General features: G+C 37.9%; 3 protein-coding genes across 6 annotated transcripts; all 3 read right to left on the bottom strand.

Annotated features, from left to right (window-relative positions):
- Positions 1–751: 751 nt before the first annotated feature.
- On the bottom strand, positions 752–5691 carry LOC127965123 (3 beta-hydroxysteroid dehydrogenase/Delta 5-->4-isomerase). Its single transcript, XM_052565711.1, has 3 exons — positions 4339–5691; positions 3135–3299; positions 752–2727 (listed from the first exon to the last, which is right to left on the bottom strand). Exons 1-3 carry the CDS (start codon positions 4487–4489, stop codon positions 1919–1921), a joined length of 1125 nt encoding a protein of 374 aa, XP_052421671.1. The 5' UTR covers positions 4490–5691; the 3' UTR covers positions 752–1918.
- Positions 5692–5766: 75 nt separating this feature from the next.
- LOC127965122 (kelch-like protein 9) lies at positions 5767–11249 on the bottom strand. Of its 2 annotated transcripts, none has more exons than XM_052565710.1 (8): positions 10928–11249; positions 10471–10512; positions 9718–9982; positions 9470–9602; positions 9162–9358; positions 8224–9070; positions 8020–8133; positions 5767–6679 (listed from the first exon to the last, which is right to left on the bottom strand). In XM_052565710.1, exons 2-8 carry the CDS (start codon positions 10473–10475, stop codon positions 6183–6185), a joined length of 2058 nt encoding a protein of 685 aa, XP_052421670.1. In that variant the 5' UTR covers positions 10476–10512; positions 10928–11249; the 3' UTR covers positions 5767–6182. The 2 variants fall into 2 exon arrangements, with proteins under 2 accessions (XP_052421670.1, XP_052421669.1); XM_052565709.1 differs by having other exon boundaries at positions 9718–9988.
- Positions 11250–11947: 698 nt separating this feature from the next.
- On the bottom strand, positions 11948–16964 carry LOC127965124 (2-Hydroxyacid oxidase 2-like). Of its 3 annotated transcripts, none has more exons than XM_052565712.1 (8): positions 16907–16964; positions 14563–14715; positions 13778–13929; positions 13361–13644; positions 12725–12946; positions 12481–12639; positions 12320–12389; positions 11948–12220 (listed from the first exon to the last, which is right to left on the bottom strand). In XM_052565712.1, the coding sequence occupies exons 1-8, from the start codon at positions 16927–16929 to the stop codon at positions 12165–12167; spliced, it is 1119 nt and encodes a 372-aa protein (XP_052421672.1). In that variant the 5' UTR covers positions 16930–16964; the 3' UTR covers positions 11948–12164. The 3 variants fall into 3 exon arrangements, with proteins under 3 accessions (XP_052421672.1, XP_052421674.1, XP_052421673.1); XM_052565714.1 differs by lacking the exon at positions 16907–16964 and adding an exon at positions 15704–15848; XM_052565713.1 differs by lacking the exon at positions 16907–16964 and adding an exon at positions 15200–15342.
- Positions 16965–17564: the final 600 nt, after the last annotated feature.

A 17564-nucleotide genomic window follows, 5' to 3' on the forward strand; every position in this document is an offset into this window, starting at 1 on the left:
AAAAATATCAACTTTGTTCAACAATTCTTCTCCTCCTCACCCAGTCTGCTGTGGCTTGCCTCCATTTTAGGGAGCATCACGACACACACACTTCCGCTTCGACTGCATGAGGAGGAGAAGAATTGTTGAACAAAGTTGTTGTTTTTGTTTTCTTCTCATTCAAACAGTACGGTTAAACCACTGATGGCAGATGGACTATTCTGATGATGTCTTTCATACTTTTCTGGACCTTGACAGTGTAATTTACTTGGCAGTCAATGGGACAGTCACAAGCCCCCCAGTTTTCATCCAAAATATCTTAAATTTTGATCTGAAGACGAACAAAACTTTTACAGGTTTGGAACGACATTGGGTAAGTGATTAATGACAAAAAAAAATTATTTTGGGGTGGAGTAGCCCTTTAAGCTTCCACCACACGTTCCATAGATCGATTCAAGTTATATGCACAAATAAAATCCCAACAATGTGTGTGTGTTTGTTTTTGTTGAATTTCTGTCGTTGATAAATTAATTTACCCATTAAACTGTGCAATAAATACCAGTACGAATATCAATATAATGTAATAGAAGAATAATTAAATTTTACTAAAATAATTTGTATTCTTCATATTACTTTTCTCAGTGGGTATCTAAAATGTAAATGAATAAGTCAGAATAAAACTTAATCTTAAAGTAGCTAAGATCAGTGGAATCGAACATTTTGACACGCATAGTGAATCACGCACGTGACTGGACAGAAAGTAAAGCGTTTAACATTGGTCACGTGATTTCTAGGTAGCAGCTACCCAGGCTTTGAATCGAGGCTTCATCTGGCACGCCCATTTATTCTCGACACAAGCTCCGATGCCTCGGTTCACTTTTCTTCACTTTAAAAAATACGAGCTGACTCAGGATGAGGAGGAGGGACAAAGCCTATTTCGGATGGTACAATCACAACAGTATGTCATGATGATGAAGTATTGAATAATGGCTAATTTTTTAATAACTGGAACTGATGGGCTTCTTCATCCTTCTCTTTTTACGATATTTGGTGTATGTGGACCCATAATAAATTGTTTTACATAAATTACGTGTCATAAGATGTCATAGGTCAGATGGTGAGCAGGTTGTTGCACTTGCTTTTATGTTATTTTAGCATGCAAAATGATTTTAAATCATATAATATATACAATGACTGTAATATTGTGATGCAAAAATAGTACATTTCACAGAAATGCTTCTTGTGCTTACAGAATGTTATTAATGTCATTCATGAAATTTTAAAGTATATATTATTTTCTTAAAAGAGACAAAATTGTTTTTTTTCATTTTAAATGGACAGCAATATATTTCATCCTGTCAGGCAAGCTGATGAATCTGTTTTCAATTTTATTTGGATATCATATATAAAAGTTATAATTACATTCAATCATCAATTTCACAGCATTTATCAAATATTCATGATACTTGGCATGTTTCCTCAAAATGGTTTGTTCTCCGTATGTTGGTAAATGAATAAAAACAACATGCAATATGGGTCACTGAAATCTCCTCACCACTAAACAACACCAACAGACAAGTGGAGTAATGTACAGACTCGGACAGGTAGGCTTATGAATTACCACAACATATTGTTTAATTGCAAGGCATTTGAAATGCATTAAGTACTATCTCAACAACACTGATGCTGGATTTGTCTTTATTCAAGTCATAAAATCTTTTACTTTTTGAAATAAGTAAAATGTTTTAGTACTTTTCTATTACTACTTCTTACTATTTCTTTAAATGGATATTTATTTCTATTTGTTATATATGGGTAAATAATATTCAGCCATTTTTTAACCATAAAACAAGCATTATTCACTAAACATTAGAGAGTGAATGTTTTCTACTACCGTGGATCTAATTAGAAGAAAATCAGGCAGAACATGACTGTTAATTTATTTCAAGTTCATTTGTTGTCTCTCTATGGGTAAGACAGATGCTAACCAGTCGCTAGTGCACTTACGTGCCTCTTCCCAGTCATAGCGAGGGCAATATCCAAAATCCCTGTGGGCCTTTTGATATGAGAAACTAAAGGGTGTGTTTAACATGGTCAGTAGCTGCCTGTTTAAGGGAGGAGTGAACTTCAGGAAGGGTCGGAGCACAACGTGCAGTAGTTCCATGAGGTACGCCAGAAGATACAGAAGTGAGAAGGGCAGAATGGGCCTCTCTTTTATCCTAAAGCCTAATGGTGAAAGAACAGCATAGTTAAAGTCTGAGTAGCTTATAGGCGGTGTGTCGTCTGAGATGTAATAGAAGTTTCCACCCATCACGGCCCTTTTCTGGGAATCTTTGAGGGCCCGGCCTGCTTGTAAATGTGCCAGGGCTGCGTTTCCCACATATACAGGATTCACTTTTGCATTTCGTCGTGATGTTCTCATCAGCACATTTCCATTGCGGATTCCATTCCTCAAGTGGTCTAAAGTAAATCGACAGCCTGGTCCATAGATGAACATGGGCCTCAGTGCACAGGTAGCCAGATGACCTCCATTACGGAGCAGCTCTCCACTGGCCTGAAGGCAAATCTGTTCAGCCTCATACTTGGTTTTGCTGTAGCTAAACTTAAGACAGGAGGAGTAAGGGGTGTCCTCATTACCATTGATTATTGGATCACCATGGGGATTGGGACCAGCCACCTCAATGCTGCTAGTATAAATTAAGGAGGCCACGTTTTCTTGGATGCAGGTCTCGAGCAGCAGCTCTGTTCCTGTAATAGAAAAATAATTGAATTGTCTCTGATTACTATATGTGACCCTGGACCACGAAACCAGTCACAAGGGTTTATTTGTACATCATATGACAGCTGAATAAAATAAGCTTTCCATTTCCAAGCTTTCCAAATTAAGTTTTAATATACTTACAGTATGAAATTTACAAAATATCTCCATGGAACACAATCTTTACTTAATATCGTAATTATTTTTGGCATAAAATTGAAATCTATCTTTTGTTATTCCCAACCTATTTGACTCTAACCTATTTTTATTTTTATTTTTATTTACAGTGTCCATAAAAAAAATAGCTAAAATAATAATAATTCCATAAGTTTCAAGAGATTGAGTCTTTTGATTGAGTCTTGTTACCATGTGCATATGACCAGCACAGAGCTCTCACCTTTGACATTAACTCCATATAATTCACTGTATTCAACTGCTCCAGTGACATCGATGAGAGATGCAGTGTGGAAAACCAGTGCTGCTCCTTTACATGCTCTTCGCAGTAGCTCACGGTCCCTGATATCACCCTCCAAAACACTCACTTTAGTCTCTCCCTTGCAATCTGAGGACACAAACAGAGAAACACATTGACAACAGCCTCAATTTGTTGCTTACAAAGAATTGAAAAAAGTAAAAATAAAATGATAATGGCATCTTGTCTTAATATTCACAATCAAATGCTGATTTCAAGTGCAAAACAGGAAGACAAAGAATACAAAAGGTGACCAAAAGAATCCTGCAAATAGGAGAAATGCAAGATGAGAAATGCTGTAAGTATCACCAGTGTTGGGGGTAACATATTACATGTAATGCGAGTTATGTAATCAGATGACTTTTTTCAAGTAACTAGTAAAGTAACACATTACTTTTTCATTTACAAGAAAAAAATTTTTTTAAAGTAACGTCAGATTCTTTGTTTTCCCATTTATTGGCTGACAAGTCTCCTGTCCCCATATTGGGAGAAAACTGAAGTACAGAGGCGTTGTGTGTGCTGTGTGAACATGATGTAGTTTAGACTAAATGTGAATGTCCATTAACTCATCCCACTCGCAAAAAACAGATAGTATTCATCAAAATGAATTAAAACAGTGAAATGCAACCTCAGAATATGACGCAAACCTGCAATAATTAAATATGTTAAATAACACAAGTGTATCTAATCCCATTTTATTAACTAATGTCTTTTTTGCTGACCTTTGATGATCCAGTTCAGCCATACTAATAAGCAAAAATGACTTTAGATAAACTTACAATCGTGCTTCATTTTTTTTTCTTTTTTTTATTGCTGAAGAGTGTTGAACCTTCTTCAGCAGTGTTCTACTCTACAGACGTGAATTTACTTTTCCTTCAGCCTGAGGTTTATTCATTACAGTTTTTGGTGCTTTTACATTGGCTATAAATAGAACTTCGTATATATTCAAAACAATTAAGCCCTGCTCATATTTAAAAAACAATGCAAAAGTAATACAAAAGCAACGTAACGCATTACTTTCCATAAAAAGTAACTAAGTAACGTAATTAGTTACTTTTTAAAGAAATAACTCAATATTGTAATGCATTACTTTTAAAAGTTACTTTCCTCAATGCTGAGTATCACTTACCATCAAGAGACTGTATTAGCTCAGACTTTATTTTTCTATCCAGCAGTCGGATCTCAGAAAGCTTCTCCTCTTCCAGCAACAGCCTGACCAGCTTTTCTCCCAGAAACCCGCAGGCTCCCGTCACAACACACACATCTCCTGACAGAGTCATGGCAATTGCCACCAGCACCACTTCACTCCTGGGCAACACTTTGTATTAATGCCACTTTGATGAAACCGATCCAGAGGGCAGAGTCTGGAAACCACGGTGATGTGATGAGCCTTTAGAGATGGTGGAGCAGACAGACTGGGAGGGTGGTGCAGTTTTAAGCATTATTGCCAAGGACAGCTTCAATGCCATGGACTGGGGATGGGAGTTGAGAACAGTGTCAAGGTGTTGGCCAGCAGTCTGCTTAATTTGATGTATTTTTTTTTTTTGGATTGCTGTTTTACAAAAAGAAGCCATGAAATCAACTGAATAGGTTTTATCAGTCCAACAATGTTACATATGATCAAATAGACAATGTGAAAGATACATAAGGAGATTGTAGGGGTATAGTAACTATTTCTCAAGTTAAATTGTTTGTTTTAATAGACTATATTTTTAGCATATTTGTATCTTGTGCAAAACATTTTTTTTAATTATTATTTCAATTATTATTTATTTAGTTTTACTATTATTTAAAAAAACTGCTGTTTTACTAAAACACTACTAGAATAAAATACCAACATTTGTTTTACAAAAACTGACTTAAACATCAAACATCATGACCCTGGGATGTTCTTTGTCTTCTGATTATGACCAAAACATGAACCTCTCAAGGTTGTACGGCACATTCTGTTCTGTTCACACAACCATGTACAATATGTGGATTACATCTCAATTAATTTTAATTTTGTCAGTGGTGATTATTCATTACTGTTTAAAAGTTTGGGGTCAGTAAGATTTTTCTAATGTTTTTGAAAGAAGTATCTTATGCTCAGCAAATTTGCATTAATGCGATTAGAATTACATTGCAACTTCAGGTGCCAATAGCCTTGTGGGTAGCTCGCCAACATATTGCTTCCCAAGTTCGAATCCCAACTTGAGGGCCTTTCCCGGTTCTGCCCCTTTTCTCTCTCCTTCTTCACTTCCTGTCAGCTCTGATCTGTCCTATCATAATAAAAGGCTAAAATGCAAAAAAAAAATCTTGTCAGCAAGTTTAGCTTCCCGTTTCGAGGTTTTGATCCAGCCCCCTTTCTCTACTGAATGCTTTCCTGTCCTTTCTCGACTGGCCTACCTGAATAATAAAGGAATAAAAACACCCACAAAGAAATTACAGCGCAAACAGTAATATTTTTAAATGCAAAAATTTTTCATATTTTCTGTCAGATTGATCCTATGTATGTTTACAATATATTATCTAGCTCTTGTTTAAAAAGTAGAGAAAGAAATAAAGAAATGCAATATTATTATTATTATTAGTTATTTATTTTTGCTTGAATGCAATCAGTAGACATTTTATGTTAAGAAATGTACATGAAAGATACCAAACACAAACAAATTCATATATATATTTTAAGCATAAAAGAGAATAATTTAGAGATAAAAAAATTAAGGTCTGAGGCCATCAGACATTGAAAGAGAACAGGATTTTAACAAAGTCGTGCACATTTAAACAAATAATGGTGAACTAGCGGTTTATTTTTTTATTTTATTTTTTTACAAGCAATTTATTTTCCCTTACCCCAGCTCAGATATTAATAAAGTGGCATGTACATTAATCAAATCACTCAACCTTTTTTTTGTAATACACATCACTGGAATGTGAAGCTGATTTCTGTATGTCACATTTAAAGGCTAATAGCTTTATTAAACCATCTGTTCAGCTTTTGGATGTTAAAAGAGGACACTCTTGTATTTCACCCTCATCTGTTGACCTTTTTGGGCAATGGACTGTCATAGTGCAGGCCCGTATGCCTCCGAGAGGCTCCTGGACACTGAAGACCTTCTCCCACTCATCCTTCTCAGGGTCGTAACACTGCACGATATCCACCATACATCTGCTGTTCCAGGAGTAACCACCCACCACATAGATGCGTCCCTTAAAGACTGCCACGCCCACATCGCTCTGACCCCTGGGCATCGCAGCCACCACTGTCCACTGGTCAGTTTCAGGGCTGTAGAATTCACAGCTTAGCACATCATCATAGTCATTTGTCCCCCGGAAGTGGTTTCCACCCATGACGTAGAGGCGGTCGCCAACAGTGCACATGCAGTGAAGACCGCGGAGCTCCATCATATCTGCTCGTCTGCTCCACACGTCTCCATCGGGGTTGTAACACAGCAGCTCTTTCTGGAAAGCATCTCTTGTGATTCCGCCTGATGGTATTAAAAGCGAACTTATTCTTTATTCTTGCAGAAACAAACTTGTCAGCAGAATTATAGCTGGAGTATAGGATCTTTAACTTGGTCTTATACTGCGAGGCCAAAACTTACACAGAAGTCAACAATCCACCAATAATGTATTAATCACAGAAGTCTGAAAAAAGTCCCACCACATGAAGTTTTGCGTTTAATAGCATCTGTGGTGAAAATTATAATTTGGTCACACTTTTATTTTAAGGTCCGATTCTCGCTATTAACAAACCATAAACTATGACTTTTGCCTCGGTAAACTCCTAATTTGCTTCTTAGGGTAGGTAGTTATTAGGTAGGATTAGGGATGTAGAATATGATCATGCAGAATATGTGCTTTATAAGTACTAATAAACAGCCAACTTGTTAATAATTGTCATACTAATAAGCAACTAGGTAAAAGTGAGAATTGGTCCCTATACTGAAGTGCTACCGATAATTGTAATTGTAATTGTCCATCTTTTTGGTGGAAAAATGGCTGACTATTGGCCTGGTAAAAGTGTAATTTTATTGATAGCATTTAATGTAAAAAAAAAAAAAACACTTAAGAGTAATATAACTGTATTTACTACAGTGCATTATATTTTATGATACAATTTTCATACTTTGAAAAACAAAAACAAAATGGTGATTTCCAGCTTGACATTTTTCACACATCACGTCTCATATTTCTCAAGCATAATCTTTACTGAAACTTTCATGTCTTTAGTAAATAAGTGCACTACCTTTTGAGAACGATAAGTAGTGGAAATGACTCCTAAATGGCTCTATAACATAATTTTTATCTTTCCATTACCACAAATGAACCCCCTCCCCTTTAAATGTACATTTTCAATAATGTTTATTGAATACTTTGTGATTCTTCAAGCAGGGACATTCTCATGGTTTCACAACAAACCTGCCGTGCCCCTTTCAGACTGCAGTCTAAGCTCAGATGAGTGATCCAGTTCAGCTTAAATCAGCTCTTTTTCCCGATTATTTGTTTCATGTTCACTTTTGAGTCTACTTCTGGGAACTTCGCCATTAGGTGAAGGTTGCAAAGTTGCTAAGAGATGACCAAAAAGTGTTTTTAATGTTTTTTCTTCTTCTTTTTTGAGTGTAATAAAATAATTCTTGTGCAGTGCATTCATTAGACCCACTCAGAGAACTGTGGTGGATTAAGGCCACATGCTTGGTGAGCCACATTTAATTAGCATCCAAATTCTCCTTTCATTATGTAAGACAGATGTTACCGCATTAATGCACAACTACATATAATATGCATGTCCTTTTCACATTGATCTCACGTCAGGGTGGATACTCACCTGACACATACATCAGACCTCCATGTACTGTGCCAGCGTGTCCATAGTGAGGTTCACACATCGGTGCAACAAAAGTCCACTCGTTCTTGTTCAAGTTGTAGCACTCCACCGAATCTAAACAACGGACAGTTTTCTGTTTTTCCACAGTATTTCAAGACAGGACAGAATATTTTGTACAGAGTAATTGGTAAAACATGTTCTTACCAATCTCCCCAGTGGCATTTCTCCCTCCAACAGCATACAGCTTCCCCTTAAGAGCGCTCAGATGGAAAAACGTCCTCTTCTCATTCAGAGAGGCCACCTGCAACCAGCGGTCAAAGCGAGGATCATACCTGTACGCGCTGTCCACCGCTGTCTTACCCTTGGTGTCGTAAGTGCTCTGACCTCCCACAATGTAAAGAAAGTCCCCTAGAAGAGCCACTCCGTGCTGGTAACGTGGCACCTCCATAGGTTGGAGCGCCCTCCAGGTGCCTCCGTCTTCCTCATCGTACAGCTTGAGCTCTTTGCTGACCACCAGCTGCTGCCTCATTACACCACCCAGAGCAACCAGGTGAGTGCAATCGGACCGAATCCGGGTCCGCTCCGTCTGGAGCGCCGGCTGGAGGAAGGGAAGCATCTGGTAGTTGCTGGCCTCCAGGAGGAGGTTGACACAGGCCGTGTCTGATCGCATGAACGGCTCTCCTTCATCTTTTCCTCTGCTCACTGCTCCTTCTTCGGTCTGCTCCTCCTGAGAGATCTGGAGGAGCTCAGCAGGGGACATCAGAGGGAAGCGGATGTGGCGCATCAGAGAGTAAGCCGCAGGACGCCGCTCGGTGGGTTTATGGGACAGCCAGGTACGGGCGATGCGGTACAGCTCCATTTCAGAGAAACCCTTCAGAGAGTCGCTGGAGAGGGCATACGTTATGCTCGCCTTGGACAACTGCAGGAGGCGGCCGCTCTGCACCAGCTCAGAGAAGTTCTCGCACACAAACGCGTGGACATGTTCTTGGACATCTTCCAGAAGAAGATCCCTGGCAATGCGCTCAACTTCCACACAGTTTTCTATAGTGATCTGGCACGTAGAAAACATGGCTTATCATGTCACGCACAGATGAAAAATTCATGCAGAGGAAGAACAAACACCACATCTTAAGGGTTTATACCTCACTGCTGAGTAGCTGGTTGCAGAAGCTGAGAACGGGAAGCACCTGGAGGAAGCTCGCCGCCTCTAGCGTGTCCTGAAGGGTGCCTAGACTCAGGCTCACACGAGATGTGTAGATGAACTCGATGATGTTCTTCAGGCCCACTGTGCTCACCCCATGGAGCTTAATCTCCTTAAGCTCCTGCTCTCTCATGCCACCTGGCAAACCAAAAGGGAGAGACATGTTTGAACAAAATATTACAAATATAAAAATTTTGGCCTATACTTTTGGACAATGAAGCTCCTCCTCCTGGATTTAGTAAGACTAACCCGTGAACATGGCCTTGAAGTAGTCACTGGCTGAAGCCATGATGACCCTGTGGACTGGGAAAGTTTCACTGCTGTCACCAGGTACCAGAGTCACATCGCAAAGAGTCTCATCACCACGAAAACAATCCAACCCCTGGGACATAAAACATTTGCCATTAATATACAGTATTTGCAGTGAAATCACCATTCTAGCATTGTACACAGCCTTTCTCTTTTTGTTTCCACCTTTTCTGATGTGTTTGTCTTACATTGAGTATGGCAGCACCATGCTCTGTGCTATTGAACACTTGTATTTGTGGCTTTGGAGGTGCGGTGGGCTTTTGGGCCACTGGAGGTTTTGGGAGGATTGCAACTGGTTTTTGCGCAGGTTCTGGAGGTTTTGGAGCAGTCTCAGCAGGTCTTGGAGGAACCACCGTTGGAGGTCTGTCTGTTTGAGGAGGGGGTCGTGGCGGCTCTCTCTGCGATCTGCTCCCTATTCGAGAAAGTCTGCGATGCAGTTTTCCTTCCTCTCCACTGTTGCTGAAAGAAAGACATATTTAAAACTTTGACAGTGAAGATCACATGAAAGACCTATATTCCACCTTTCCTCTAATTTACAATAATATTGTGTAATTATGCATTTTTTATGCAAATAAGTATGCATTTAGCTGACAATTTCTGTCAAATACTATCAGTTCACTAATTAAATGGATTATTGTCTGTGCTAGTAAATATTTGTATGTTAACAGAAAAAAATATTTTTGTATACTGTATCACACATCTTAGTTGTCAACTAAGCCTCAAAACGAAAGCACGTTTCTATTAGATAAACTAAACTAAATCATTGAGATTTATTTGAGCTCTTGTTTGTATCTTTGCAAAAAAGCAATGAAGAAAATAGATAAATAAATAAATAAAAAGGTTACAAAAGTACAAATTTCAGTTTATTATACAACATGACTGTCCAAACTGTCCTAGAAAGGCCTATGATGCAATAACTTCATAAAACTGTCAGAACTTACCCCATGTCTTTTGGGTCTGCTTCTTTGCTCTCTATGGGATTTCTGATATATATATAAAAGAGAGAACAAACGGTGAAGTGTTTCACAAGATCTGCAGGAACAATATTTGGGTCAAAGTAAAAAAGTTTCAGAAACAACAAGGTCTGAAAGGGGAAGTTAGCGCTGCCATCTATGTGCAACGAACACAAAGATGCCGTTTAGAGAGACACGGCCTCTTCTATTTATTTGTGTGTGTGTGTGTATAAAAAGAAGGAGTCTTTCTGTATTTATGTTCACAAAAGTAATTGGCAGATAAACTTCAGCTGAATACTTAACTTACAGAATATTTTTCGACTGCTTCCTACTAAATAGCAGTACTACATTACACATTCTCTTCAAAGCACTGACTCACAAATGTAAAGTTAATGAGTGGGGTACAATTCAGAAAGATGGACTGCATAAAATAAAAGGAGCTTACCGAGACGTGGTGCTTTCTCAGGGGGTTTCAAAAGTTTCTTCTCATTTTAGCACAAAGCATCACGCTGTGATCACACTCAGTCGACACAAATGGGTATGTAGAGTCTGCTTACCACAACCTCATTGACTTCCTGTGTCACTTCTCTCTCTCTCGCTCAAACACACACACACAAAGTTACATGTTGTTTCAAAACCTTCTGTCTTCCTCCTTTTGACATGTTACTTTTAATAGGCTTCAGTTTAAGCCTTTGCTCTTCCCTCAGCTGCATTTGCACTCTGATGTTGTGTTTGATACACATGAGGTGAACCCATAGCTGGTGTCAAAAGAGGAAGTCTGATAGCAAATCTGCATTTTTTTGTGCTGCTTTAGCAGTTTACAGTTTATTTACTGTAGTGCCTGTAAAAAAAAACAATCTTTACGTTAAAGACAGAGTGAAAAAAAAACAATGCGCACTCAAATACGAGATAAATGCATACATTTGTACAATGTGTTTATTTTTAGAGGGAAAAATCGAGTTAAAAACAGAAAAAGTATAGCACTAATTGTCAGATAAATACTGACTGGACATATACCATCCTTTATTACTTAAGAGAATTTCGTATTGTTTAGTATTGCCACACTGGATATTTTAATGTTCAACTGTTTCAGTATTGATGATAAATTGATAAATAACTGCACATTATTTAATTTACATAAGATAGCGTTGTTGACTTTAGGTATTACTGACTTACTCAGTCCCGTGAATTAGTTTCTGCCATACAGTGGAGCATGTAAAGCACAAAATAGGTCATTTACTAGATTATTATCTTCTGCATAACTGCTTTATAGTTGAAATAGATGTCATAATTATGAGAACCAAAACATTTGAATCATGAATGAACAATTTTGTTGCTGTTTTTCTCTTTACTACAATAAAGCTGCTCTGCAGCTATTTGTATTTTAAAAGCACTATATAAATAAATCTGACAATTTCTGATTGGAGGTTCATTGGTACTAAATTAAATTCACTCTTAGACAAAATACTGTGGAATTTATGCAGTGCCGTGCATAGTGTTTCCTGGAATAAAAATACTGTACTAAAACCATCCATACACTGTGAACATATGTTAATATGTAATTTTTGCTAAATGTGACTTAAATCAACAGTTTTTCTTGAATACATTTAGTATTAATAGTGGATAAACTGGATCTTTGCTGTCAGTGGTAAAGCAGAAATGACTAAAGTCCTCTTTGCTGTTCAAAGTCTGGATAACTGAATGAGGTTCCTGTTGATCTCAGCAACATTTCGGCAACCTAGCAGAAAAAATGGCGATTTGAAATGAAGAGAATCAAAACGTGACTCATTTTTTGTTGGCTACACATGACACATTACATTTCACATTGCAGACTGACCTGACAGCGCCATGCATAAGCGAAACTCGTCGTGTAGAATCTGTAAGATCTCTCTGACTCCTTCCTCTCCCTGATCAAAACATACAATTTGTTAATGGAAAATTCAGCACAGGCTTTAATAGATTTTCAAGCATTAGAAACAATGCTTTCCACACAGTTACCTTGTAAGCCAGGCCCCATATTGCTGGTCTGCCAATAAAGACACATTTGGCTCCCAAGGCAATGGCCTTCAGGACATCATTGCCCGTACGGATCCCTCCGTCCATGTAGACCTCGACCCGGCCCTGCACTGCATCCACTATCTCAGGCAGACAATCTATCTGTGTGACATATAAGGTCAAGGTCTAACAGTCTGAAGGGTGGGGATCACGTCTAAACTACCGAAACATGGATAGATTGCCTTACTGTTGCAGGCCCTCCATCCAGTTGCCGGCCCCCATGATTAGACACAATTATCCCTTGGACACCATGCTCTACGGCCAGCTCTGCATCCTCTTTAGTAAGGATGCCCTTGATGATTATAGGCAGCCGTGACAGAGACTGGAGCCAGCACACATCCTTCCAGCTGATCGACGGGTCCAGTGTGTTAGCAGGGATCCCGTATTCCTCCTGGGAACCAGTCTGCTCCTGTAAAGGGAGCAAAGAGGGATTCATACAAGCAGACATTACATACAGTAACAAGATACTGTATGCTTAAACTTGGTAAGCTATAATGCTTATACAAGCAGCTCAAATTCATCGTGCAAAATTTCCCACTGCCTCTCTCTGTTATTTCATGGCCTTCCTCTACTGCTTATATCAAACTGTATGATGTAACCCCCCCCAAAATGTGATGATCCCCCTTGTGAGATATCTATATATAAAAACCCAGTTATACTGTAAGAATAACAAAATCTTATTCAGTTAATGATCCATACTATAAAGAAACGCTTCTCAAATTAAGTTAGCTCATACATTACTAAAATATGAAAATACTATGAGTTCAGTTCAGATTTCAGAATTTTAATTGTTCAAAAATAAATGAATAAATAACTGGCCTACCTGGAACATACCCTCAAAGTTCTTGACCTTCAGGTGTGGTGGGAGCTTAAACTGGTTGCGTATGTCATTGCGGCGTTTGCCAGTGTAGGGCACATCCACTGTAAGCACCAGAGCTTTGAAGCCAAGTGCCTCCACCCTGCGCACAATCTGCTCCGAGAGCTTACGGTCCCGGTACAAGTACAGCTGGAACCAGCGGTAGCCGCTGGGCGCTGCTGCAGCAATCTCCTCCACTGAACATGTGGAGTATGTGCTGGCAATGTAACAGGTGTTCACTGCCTCAGTGGCTGGGATATGAAAGAATGGAGAGATAAGATGCAAAAAAGTAAAACTAGTAGCTTCAAACTAGTTTTCATCTAGTGGCCAACGTGCTGCATAACACAAGAAGTAATGAACCCAGTCACTTCATCACACTCTCACCTCTAGCAGTGGCCAGTTCTCCCTCATGCCACGCAAGGCAGTGGAAAGCCGTGGGAGCAATTCCCACAGGGAAGCTTATCTCCATTCCCAGCACAGAGGTCCGAGTGTCATTGAGCGACACATCACGTAAAATCCGCGGCCTCAAGCGGATCCTGAAAGAGATTACATTATTGTATGATATCAGTTTCGTTAGAGATTACTCATAAGCATGGACCATAAAATTTTATAGAGTAATACAAATTAGAGTAATACAAATGTAAAGAGATGGTTCACCCAAAAATTTGAATTCAGTAGTTACACAACCTTCTGTTGTTCCAAACCTCTAAGACCTTCGTTCATCTTCAGAACACAAATTACGGTATTTTTGGTGAAATCCGAGAGCTTTCAGACCCTCTATAGACAGCAATGCAGCTGACATGTTCAAAGCCCAGAAAGGAGATCATTAAAATATTCCATGTGACATCAGTGGTTTAACCTTCATTTAATGAAGCTACAAGAATATCTTTGTGCACAAAAATAATAAATAAATAACGTCTTTATTCAACTTTTTTTTCTCTCTTATTGTACCACGCATGAGGTGCTGCTGACGAAGGAGTCGGCGTTCTGACGTACCTGGATGTGCTGGCCTTGTTGCAGTCTATGCCGGGTCAGAAAGCTCTCATATTTAATCAAAAATACAACAACATGAACAAAGGTCTTATGGGTTTGAAACGACATGAGGGTGAGTAATGAATGACACAACTTCCATTTTTGGATGAACTATCCCTTTAACAGCAGTATAGTACCGTTTATAGGCCAGCAAGTTGTCATCTCTGGTGCAACAGTCATCAGCTCCAGCATCATAATAGTCCCATGTAGCCTTTGAGAGGTGCTGCTTGGCATATTCCTCAAAATCACTCAAACAGACCATAGTCATTTCTACACAGACTCCTTCCTCACTAAAAAAATAAAATAATAAAAAAATCCCAAACACATCATCATGACATCATCAAGATACACACAACTGACATTATATAATATAGTTTTATCACAGACAGAGAGTTTGCATTCTTGCACCAGTATATACAGAGAAGTATGAACATCAACATTAGATTAACATTTAGATTTACTTTCACTGTCAATGAATATTAGATACAAATACATCAATATAAAATATTTTCTTGATATTTCTCAAGCCATTTCTACATTAGTAAATGCAGAAAAAATACACTTAAAAACTGCATTACATTTTTTTTCTTTTTTTTTTTTACATTTTCACATGATACTGCAAATAAGTGCTCAAAACCATTCAATAAATGACCTGCATTCAAACAGAATCAGAATATGAAGGTTGGTTTTACAAATTTAGGTTGAATATTATAACTACATAGTATTATATGTAAAAAGACTACTTTGAAAACAAAAACAAGAAACAAGTTTTACCTTTTCTGAAGGTTTAGACAAATTTAGGTCACAGCAGAGTGGACTGCTTTAGTGCTTTTAGCCAGCTGATTTTGGCAGACAAAACACTGATTATCATAAAAGACTGAACCAAGAGGATGGAAACACACGTGGGTTGGGATTACCTTTTGAACTCGAACTATGGGCCAATACTTCGCTTTTGCAAGACATTTTATTCCCTTACCGAGACTGTATGATAACAGTGCAAAAGAGAGTGAACTGAAATGTATTGTCATACTAATATTTGTTAGAAAAATACATTTGTCAATTAACTTTTCGATACATCTTTCATGAACTACCACTAAAAGTTAATAATTAAAGCAGAACACCAGATATGTTCTTGAAGTCATCAGAAACCTATGACCTATGGACTTAAACCAGTACTGTTTTTGAAGGACTGCAGCAACTCAGTGTTTACTCATCCATCAGCACATATAAACTATGTAACTCTGAAAACAAATAGATACATCAGAATGAATTACTCACCTTTCTGGTCGACAGTACTGTAACTCTAACTGAAATCTTTAGCTATAATGGACTGGTATTAAAAAGCCAGTGTGTAATGTAGTTTTGCTCTGGTGTAAATAAACATAAAACAGCAAAAGAGAGCTATGACCTAGCAAGTTGGGGCCTGGTACTGACCCTTGATGTTTATTGTGTTTGCATTGACTGGAAATGTGCTGATTGGCCACACTGACCACAGAAACAAACTCAGGCGCACGTGCACAAATATGCAGCCATTCTCATGTGATGCAGCCACCTGCTCTGTCTTACTAACTAGTGAGATAGAAACAGCATAGTCTGTTTAGAATAAACCTGCTGTTCAAATAGAATGGTCAAAACTAATTCTGAAAGATTAGTAAAATGTATATATTTTTCTATTTTATGAAAACTGAGTGTTTAATTTACCTTGTTTAACAATACTGAAAATAATGTGAATTCAATCATTTAATCACATGTGTACCATGATACATGATTCCTTCAGGTATATAAGGCATCTTATAAGTTCGAAACAATCACACGTTATCAAGGATGGCCTCTGAGCCTTTTAATTTGGGTAGCCAGAATTGACATGTTTTCAGGGTGTCAAACTGTTTTTGAAGGTGTAGTAAAGAAAGCATGCTTCTGAAAAATATGTGGTCAGTAAGGTATTTTTCTGAAAACAGAAAACAGTTATTTTATTTATTGTAATTGTCACAGTATTGTTGTTTTTGCTAGATTTCTGATCAAACAAATACCTTGTTGCGCATAAAAGACACACATCAGATCCTGTTTGAATCTGTTACACCAACTTCAGCGAGCCAGGACAACAAAAAACAGGTATTTGTATAATATTCTGTGTCAGTAGAATCAGATCCTGACACAATATATTAAAATCTTCACATAATAAAGAGAGATTGTCATTAGAAAGAATGATGCCATTGTATGATCGACAGTAGTATTAACTAATACAGCAGGTCTCACTGACTGTTTCAGGTAAACTGCATGGCGCTAACAGTAACACATCCCATGGATTTCTCATTTATGGCCTATTTTGCTTTTGTATTTATACTTAACTAGCAATATATATATTTTGGTTTTGACCCAGTCTATGGTTTTTACATCAGCATCTTGATTGCGTATTTCCAGCAGATGTATGCTCAATAATATCACTTATGTTGTTGAGTTAGCAAACTGCCAGTCACTTACCCACTAGAGTCCAATATGTTCATATCTTTACGACACTCCAGTTCTGCATATGTATGACGTTCACAGTCTAGAAAGAAACATGTAACAACATTAGATCACTTTTTTTTCTTTTGTCTAGTTATTTTTCTTTTATGATTCTTCATATTTTTTCTATGTTTCATATGTTAGACAACACAGACCTCCAGAACAAACGAACACTAGATGGCGATAGTAAACAAATAAAGACTTTTTTTTTTTTGGAAAGATTACAGAAAGAGTATATAAAGATAAAAGCTTGACACATAGAACCCTAGTTATCAACAAACATTTTAGCTCCAACCAAATCCCTAAATGTAAGATCAAATCTTATGAACTCTTATAATGATAAACAATATTATCACCTCACAAAAATACTGTCCAAAAATGAGACAAATAAAAAGAATCAGTGTTGCAGTAAAAGTTTCCTAAGATCAGCTGAAGTGATTGTGGCTGTAAGTCATGTGACAGCTGTCCTCACACTCCTTTTGGCTGCTGTCACTCATGTTTCAATGCTTGTTTATGAGTGGCAGTCATAAAAAAAAGATCCATAAGGATCCAAAGATCCACATCTAAGATTGGATTTAACACATACAATATAATTGTATATTATTTAAAAAAGTTTAATTTGTTACTTTTTTAA

Source organism: Carassius gibelio, chromosome B9 (genome assembly GCF_023724105.1).
Source record: "Carassius gibelio isolate Cgi1373 ecotype wild population from Czech Republic chromosome B9, carGib1.2-hapl.c, whole genome shotgun sequence".
NCBI classification, from domain to species: domain Eukaryota; kingdom Metazoa; phylum Chordata; class Actinopteri; order Cypriniformes; family Cyprinidae; genus Carassius; species Carassius gibelio.

Coding starts and splice junctions, on each gene's coding strand:
- LOC127965123 (XM_052565711.1), bottom strand. CDS start 4,489: ATGACTCTGTCAGGAGATGTGTGTGTTGTGACGGGAGCCTGCGGGTTT. Junction 3,300..4,338: donor GCTAATACAGTCTCTTGATG/GTAAGTGATACT, acceptor TTGTGTCCTCAG/ATTGCAAGGGAGAGACTAAA. Junction 2,728..3,134: donor ATATGGAGTTAATGTCAAAG/GTGAGAGCTCTG, acceptor TTTCTATTACAG/GAACAGAGCTGCTGCTCGAG.
- LOC127965122 (XM_052565709.1), bottom strand. Junction 9,359..9,469: donor CTTCAAGGCCATGTTCACGG/GTTAGTCTTACT, acceptor TTGGTTTGCCAG/GTGGCATGAGAGAGCAGGAG. Junction 8,134..8,223: donor AAATGCCACTGGGGAGATTG/GTAAGAACATGT, acceptor TCCGTTGTTTAG/ATTCGGTGGAGTGCTACAAC.
- LOC127965124 (XM_052565712.1), bottom strand. CDS start 16,929: ATGAACATATTGGACTCTAGTGG. Junction 14,716..16,906: donor AACATATTGGACTCTAGTGG/GTAAGTGACTGG, acceptor TTATTTTTTTAG/TGAGGAAGGAGTCTGTGTAG. Junction 13,930..14,562: donor AACTTGCTGGCCTATAAACG/GTACTATACTGC, acceptor AATCTCTTTCAG/GATCCGCTTGAGGCCGCGGA.